The following is an 8,142-nucleotide window of genomic DNA, read 5'->3' on the forward strand; positions in this document are numbered from 1 at the left end:
CCCCTCGTTAGCAAACTGTTAAAAGACAGGCGCTTGGTACACAAATTGCGCTCGACCAAGCGAATTTGTTTTGCAAGGATGACCTGTTTAATCATCTCATATTCTTTTGCGGACGTTTATTCATCTGGTTTCCACGGTTACGGAGAACATTAAGGGGCTACAGTAATAAGGCTGGAGAGTCAAACAGGTAATAAAAAAATTAACGCCATTTTGCAGCAGCCGAGGACGGTCTCTGAAATGAATCAGGGGAGAGGGGAGCGCACACGCAGGTGAAAAGGGGCCTACAATATTTCCAAACAATTAAGGGCAATTAAGGGCTGGGTAGGTTATTTCACTCTGTAGAGAAGCTCAGATGGGCATCCAATGGACACGACACTTTCAGAACAATCAGTGCTCGGTTGTTTTAAAGTCATAATGTTCCCATCGTGATACTCTGATTACATATCAAGACAATCAAATCCAACTGAATTACGATTATTAAAATTTCTTCCCTCCATTCTAAGATAAGATTACTGTTAGTTGCAAAAAATACAGTTATAGAGACATGTTGTAAAACTATACATTAAAAAAATCAATTATGTATTTAGATAAAATATAAAATATTTTTTGTAGATTTCCTTATCACAAAGAATATGTAAAATACATTTTTGGAAATTATTTTTGGCCCTTTTTTAAAGCCTTCCAAATCACTACAGAAGGTAATGTCTCTCTCTCTCGCCCTCTACTTTGACAAATGTTCCCCCTTTGCACCAACCAATGAGTTTGACTATAAGCCAAATATAGAAAATTCCAGCACAATAGGCAGGACAGGTGTTGGAACCCCTCTGAAAGGTTCTGGGCTCAGTAACTGAGACTAACAAAATCCAAATATGGTATTCAAGGATAGCAGCATACAGGCAAAATAAACAAGCCATTAGCATTCTCTATCTCTCCCCTACCTGCCTTATGCTTTCAGACAATCCACACATACCAGGGATCTACACCACAGATTGCATAATGTAAGATATATAAATAAAAAAAAAACATTTTTTTAAAACTCTGGGCAGATTTGAACAGGTATTTTCATTCTATTTCTGCTGGTTGTGCAAGCCGTAACATGGCATTTGTCGTGGTCTGCGCAGTGCTGGAAAATATCTAAATCATGCTGGAACACTATTTAATGAAGGCTGCCTTCAACAACCCAACATGTCCTTTCATTCATTACTCAGTGTGTATGAATAGATGGACATAAAATTGCACAAATAATAGCACACAAGCCTGGTGTCAGGTGGCTCGTTTGCCACAGTGCTTGCTTGTTTGACTCATTTCGTAAGTTGGTCGTTCCAAAAATATACAGTGGCTGCAAAAAGTCACTTTTTGACACTTACAATGTGTGAATGCCATTGCATTAGATAACAAAATATCAAAGCAAATGGAATCTGAAAACAAATGATGCTAGAGCTTTTCTTAGAGCTAACTTCACTTTTCTGAGACATTTTTGAGACATTTACTTTTAACCAACTGGTGTCAAGGTGATTTTTAGTATGATTTTTAGCATATATTTTTTTCAATATATAAACAATATAGAGTTTTATAATTTGAAACTTAATATTCATTTCACTTGAAAAGAGTGATTATTCTATCAATAAAATAAAAAGCCACTTTTTCAGCGCTTTGATATGTATTTATGAATATTTAAAATGCACAAGATTTAATTTAATATTTTGTTGTCTAAGGCAACGTCATTCAGACAATTTGAAGTAAGCATAAAATATAAATAAAATATTTTAAAATAATTATATACATTTTTTTTTCTTTTCATTTTTATCAAAATAACCAACTGGTGTCAAGGTGACTTTTAGTATGATTTTTAGTATATATATATTTTTTCAATATATAAACAATATAGAGTTTTATAATTTGAAACTTAATATTAATTTCACTTGAAAAGAGTGATTATTCGATCAATAAAATAAAAGCCACTTTTTTAGCGCTTTGATATGTATGTATGTATGTATATTTAAAATGCACAAGATTTAATTTAATATTTTGTTGTCTGAGGCAACGTCATTCAGACAATTTGAAGTAAGCATTAAATATAAATAAAATATTTTAAAATAATGATATTAAAATTTAAATTAACATTTTTTTAATTTTTATCAAAATATAAAATAAAGAAAGAAAACTAAAAATTTATAATTAAATAATAAGTAAAATAAAAATTGAAGCAAACAATTTTTTTCATTAGATCTAATACTTGTTAGAATTCAAGTTGGAGCAATTTAAGGACGCCAAATCCACACCTGTCATCCAGACAGTTCCAATGAGCAAGAGCAGGCAGTCGGTTTCTCATACAGACTAAGGGTATGAACTAGCACAAAGGCCAAAGAGACACCTTAGCCTCCCCACTTTGGTCTTAACAAAAGTCTGGGGCTGGGACAGAACAGCCTTGAGTCCTAAAACTCCTCTTGTAAAGGCAGAAATCCCCAAAAGTGGACACATAGAAGAGTATAAAAAAACTCTAATCTCTAGCCATGAGACCGCCAACTGCTCTGTTAACAGCCTCTTAACAGGTGTGGGTCCAAGAACCATGTAATCCTATCAATTTACAGAGTTTAAAAAAAAAAAAATTTCAGTCAAACAGCAAACTCCTGAGCCTCCTTTTGCTCTCTCTTGTTCTCTTTCTCCGGTCGGTTTAGTGTGCAGGCTGTGACAGAACGCAACAGCTGGGCTTCAGATTTATCATGTACAGACTGTAATTATTGCTGCTGCTGCCGCTACTGACCCAAGTGAATAGAATGTCACAGGCAAAAGCACACACAACCAGAGGATTCACGGCAGGGGAGGTTTCAAACGCAAGCACCCCTGTTTGCAGTCAATTACCAGAGAGGACAGGATATCAGCTCTGTGGCTCTCTAATGCAAACAATCTCCGAGGAAAAAAGGCAACAGGGAAGACGTTCATTTCCCTTGCTTATCATTGGGAGAATAAAAAAAAATTTAGGATTGTCTTGCAGGAAAAAAAAAAATCAGCAAATAAGTGAATATTTTCATGACTGAGTAGAGGAGAAGGAATTTGCTAATTCCACATGATAAACTTCAAGAGATTAATGCAACATGCACACGGTGTAGAGATTTCACACAAGACCACCGGAAAAGCAATGCTCTAATCTTATCGCCCACCCCACCCCATGTGACCTGTGTGTTTAGGTCCGAGATAAGGAGCTAAAGACACCCATCCGTCAGCTCGGGCCAATCGGTCCCTTAACTGCAATCCAGCTGCCGTTCTCCACTCCTGCCAGACTAAAGGAACTCGTCAGAGTGGCTGAAGCCTGTAGCTGCACTCAGCCGTCAAGAGCGGGTCACGGTAGCCTCTCTAACAACCCTGCCTGAAACCTGCCTACAGGGTTGTTCACACCTTAAAGACCCCTGCCACATTTAAAAGGATTAGTCGCCACATTTTGTACCGGCTTAATCTTCCTTTCAGACAGCATAATAAGGGAGCGCCGATAAGCGGAGCATGCAAATTTCATTCGAGGCCATTGGAGCTCAAGCTTTCAGACAAACAGACTAAAGTCTTCCACACTGTGCTAATTGCTTCTTCATATTCTTCTTTTCCCCTCGTATATGCCGTATCAGCTGCTGCAGATTATTTGTCTCCCCTACTTTGCATGAAATTAGAATTTCATGTGGAAGATCATAAACGTGAAATGAAGCCATTCTGCTAGGCCCTGCGTGTAGAGGAAGACCTTTCCACAACTTTTCTAACCATATGTGCCAAAACAAGAACACTCGATGTTGTGTCTGCACCGAAGGGGGGAAAACGGATCATAAAATTCTCAATCGTGTGGCACATTCGTTGCAAAAGGTGAGGTAGATGCTTCTTTGTTTTTTGTTTTTTTTTGTGAGATGCAAAACTTAAACCACAAGCCCTGTGAAGCACCGGTACCTTGATAGTAATACCTTTTTTTCTCTCTTTGTATAGCTGACTTTTGTTTTACTGAAAATGATACCACAACTCACCTGAACTCTATGTTCATAACTGGATTTGCTTACAGCCAGGGAAATTACATTCTTGGAAATTATATCATTACACAAATAATATTCCAGCTTATTCACAAAGACATAATACTGTGATGTATTTGTTTACATTAATATGGAAAACCTTATCTAGTATTATCCTATTTAAATAACCTTTTTTGTTTAATAAATTTAATATATAATAATTTACATTTATTACACAGCAAAATTATACAATTACAAAAGCTGCATATTTTAAGCATATAAATCTATGGATATTTGTGATCGATTTATCATTACAAGGTTTTCTAGCAGAGTATCAATTAGACCATATATATAAGTGACAGAAAGGTTTTGAAGTTTTAATTAGGGTCTGGTGTCTGCATGAATGCACAGGAGGAGAGGAGAGGAGAAGAGAGACCTGACCTCATAAGCATCACGATCACATGCCTAGAGATTGATCCGTTCCTGTATTAGCCTCCGTTATCGTTTGCCCGACGTCTGCATGAATGCACAGGAGGAGAGGAGAGGAGAAGAGAAGAGAGACCTCATAAGCATCACGATCACATGCCTAGAGATTGATCCGTTCCTGTATTAGCCTCCGTTATCGTTTGCCCGACTGTGAGCTCAGGGACTGTTGGGGTATTAGGATGACAAAGTTAATTTTGATGGTGGGGGACCAGTGACTGATCAGGAAACTCAAGCTAGACTCAGTCGCCCTCTCTCTGTCATTGCTTTGCTTTTTTTTATTTATAAGACAGACATATATAAAATGAAACAAGTAAGTGCATCTACTATAGCAGTTAAATCTACAGTAGATTGCACCGATTATTATAAATAACAAACTACACTATTTATATACTAACTTTGATAATTAAACTGTGATAAAGCTGCATTTTGTGTAAAAAAAAAAAATGTATGAGCTATATGAATTCAACATTTAAATACAGCTACATAAAAATAATTTAGTAAATGTAATTTTTTGCCATATTTTAATATGTACAAAAAAAACCTACAAATTAACAAAAACATTTTTTTTTTTATTCAAGTGATTTTTGTTTCAAATGACTCAAAATGTACAAAATGCATTTCAGATGTCCTTCTAAAAGGAGCTCACCTTTCTTCTGTCATCTGTGCGTGTCATCAATTATAGATTAGAATTGAAAGAATATGCATGAGTTGATATGGCAACACTGATCACCCCTTCACTAAAGAGCGCTCTTGCCTCTCTCAGCGGCCGGGTGTGCCGAGGGTCCCTCAGGAAAAATAAGCATAAAAGGGGTTAAATGTGATGCCTAGCATCCTCTCCCCCTTTAATGTCCCCCCTTCCAAATGTACTTCAAAACTCTGTTAATCTGCGGCACACAACATTCCCATTAGCATAGCCCAGCCCCCTCATAAAAATTCCAGCTAGTTTAATTAAAAAATGTAAATTTACTGTCATCCGAAGAGCTGCAGAATTAGGACAGCAACAGCCTTTTTTATTGCTTAAGACATCAAATTGATTCGGTTGTTGCTAAATTGTGATAAAGGTTATTGAGGGCTGCAGACCTTGGGTTGTTTTTTCCTCCTCATTTGATCCTATTTTGCAGATGACTGGTAAAGGTGCTCAGAGTGGACAGAGGCTAAAACTGCTTTCGCTCGACATGAAGAAAAAAAACCTGCTGGAGTAATAAAATAACTCCAGTCATCTGAACAGAGGGCATGCAGCAAAATGACAATGATTCGAAAAAATCTAGGGTGTGCCTCATTTAGAATAAAACAGAAAGCAAACTGTTATCCTGTTTAAAAACAAACAAACACAAAAACAAAAAGTTTCTGATAAATATGACGTAATTAATCTGAAGCCACTTCTTAAAGTTCAAGAGATGCTCTTTAAAAGAAGCCACAATAACATTTATTTTCACTTAGTTTAATTTCATCTTTCAATATTTATCTTTTAGAACAAACAGTGTTCATTAGTGTCAAGAAAAAAAATCTTTCTTGCCTGAGGGCAAAAAGATGAAGATATCATATCAATAACTTGCTAAAATTATTGATTGAATTTCTCAGTTATGACAAAATCTACTTTTGGCACTGGAAAAATTCACTAATGTATGTGTGTATTTATTTTCCAAGCTAAAAAAACAAATCGTGTTTTTTTTTTGTGCGTGTGTGTAGAACAACCAATCCTATTTCAAAACTTTTTGGAACAAGTAAAAATGTAGCTATTTTTTCATTTAATATAAAATGTATATTTTTAAAAATTAAATAAACATATAGCAGTTACACACCACAATATATAATCAAATAAGTGTCAAAGTGACGTCTAAAACTCTACCTAAACAGCATCGAGTAAAACACATCGAAAGCCAAGCAAACAAGTGTGTGAATAAACACTACAATTCTGGCCTAAATTAAAACTATTTATAAAACAAATAAGTTTAATTTTTCAGGAACTCTATTTAAGACTAAACTGAAATAGAAATCCAACAAACTCAAACCACACAATCTAAACGTACTATGCTAAAACAGCAATATTTATTTCAGGAACATTTTGCAATTTCTAATTTTATAATAGTATCTAAAGCTCCAAAAGCCAGATTATTTGGTAATGAAATTAGGAAATAGGATGGGACAGTATGACTGATATCAATTTCATAATATCCCTAAACGGAGGAACAAGGAAAACGGAGAGGGATATCATCTGTTCTGTGTGCCCTTACATGTGTCAAAACAATGTTACTACAGCATTTTGTTTACTCAGTCCCCTTGGCAACAAACCCCTAGGCCACACCAGTCACTTCACTAATATTTTTACATGCCTATGTATGTTTATGCCACATCGGTGCCTCCATAAAGTTATATCAACATCACAAAAATAATAACTAAAAAAATCCCCTGACCTCAGACAAACATGACTGCTTTAATAAACACAGATATATGAGTTTCAAACATCGCCGAATGCCTGTAGGTAAGAGTAATACACCATGTCTAAATAACAAATAAACTCGACTACTTCCAGGTTTAAAATGAAAGTAGTCTACTTAAATTCTTCCCCTCCTGAGAGGCATGAGTAAAGTAAGAAAAGAAAACAGGGGACTCAGGGACAGAGTGATCGCATTAAACACTGCCATCTTCTCACAGCTTGTCACACAGTTATAAATAAAGGTACAGTAAACTCACAGCAACGATACGTGACACTTAAAACAAGAGCAACTTCCCTGTTCAATACATATTTTATATTAAAACACTCACCTATGGACACTCACATTCACACACACAGAAAGGTTAGAGAGGAGGGTCACTTACCATATTCAGGGTAGTCGAAGTTAAATCCTGTCAAGCATGTAACTTTCATAATATTACTGAACTCTGTTTGAAAATCATCAGATGTAAGCTGGTCTGTGAGAAAAGGAAAACTAAAAGAAGTTGACAATAAGCGTCTTTTCTGCTCTCAATCATGTACTAAACTCCTTGACATGTAATCTGTCAATAGTTTGTAGCAGAGATAATGCCGGCTGCCACGAGTGAGGTTGATTGGCAGCTTGGCTTGGCCCCTCCTTCCTGTGGTTTGACGGGGGGTAGGTGAGAGAATTCAGAGCCGGCCCCTTCCTCGACTGCTCCTCCTGCCTCTCTCTCTCTCTCTCTCTCTCTCTCTCTCTCTCTCTTTCTCGGTCTACCGTTCTGCTCCTGTACACGCGCACACACACACCAAGCAGTTGGCGATGTCTGAATAGGCAGATAGGAAATTACAGCAGTGGAGGAACCTGAGCACACTTTTTTCCTCCCCTTAGTGGGCTGGCCTTCCCATCTTTGGGCTCTTCTAGCCTTTCAAGTCTCTCGGGGAGGAGCCTTCCACGATTCCATGAAAATGAGGAGGGAGGGAAAACTCAAAGGCTCAGAGAAAATATCAAGCACATTAGATACATCAGTCGGACATTTTTGCATGCGATTCTGATGATAACAGCATGCCTGTTTTAAAATGAACAAAGTGTTCTGGTTTTTGTTTATCTCGTGTTGTGGGAAAGACCCTCTCTGGCCTACTGTACATTTGACTATCGCAGTTCATTTTATGAGTGTTATTTACTGAAAACAGGAAGTTTGCGGAATATTGCAAAAAAAGAAAAGAAAAGCATACCAGCAAATTCACGTGTAAAACTAG

General features: G+C 36.7%; 1 protein-coding gene across 1 annotated transcript in view; it reads right to left on the reverse strand.

The window, feature by feature from the left end:
• Nucleotides 1-7,568, reverse strand: part of LOC107716079 (zinc finger protein castor homolog 1-like) — a 78,187-nt gene extending 70,619 nt beyond the window's left edge. The window contains exon 1 of the mRNA XM_016522399.1: nt 7,290-7,568. Within this exon, the coding sequence (XP_016377885.1) occupies nt 7,290-7,338 (49 nt within the window). The 5' untranslated portion in view covers nt 7,339-7,568. The remainder of the gene's footprint in view (nt 1-7,289) is intronic.
• Nucleotides 7,569-8,142: the final 574 nt, after the last annotated feature.

Source organism: Sinocyclocheilus rhinocerous, unplaced genomic scaffold (assembly GCF_001515625.1).
Source record: "Sinocyclocheilus rhinocerous isolate Xijiao unplaced genomic scaffold, SAMN03320098_v1.1 scaffold148, whole genome shotgun sequence".
In the NCBI taxonomy this organism is placed as follows: Eukaryota; Metazoa; Chordata; class Actinopteri; order Cypriniformes; family Cyprinidae; genus Sinocyclocheilus; species Sinocyclocheilus rhinocerous.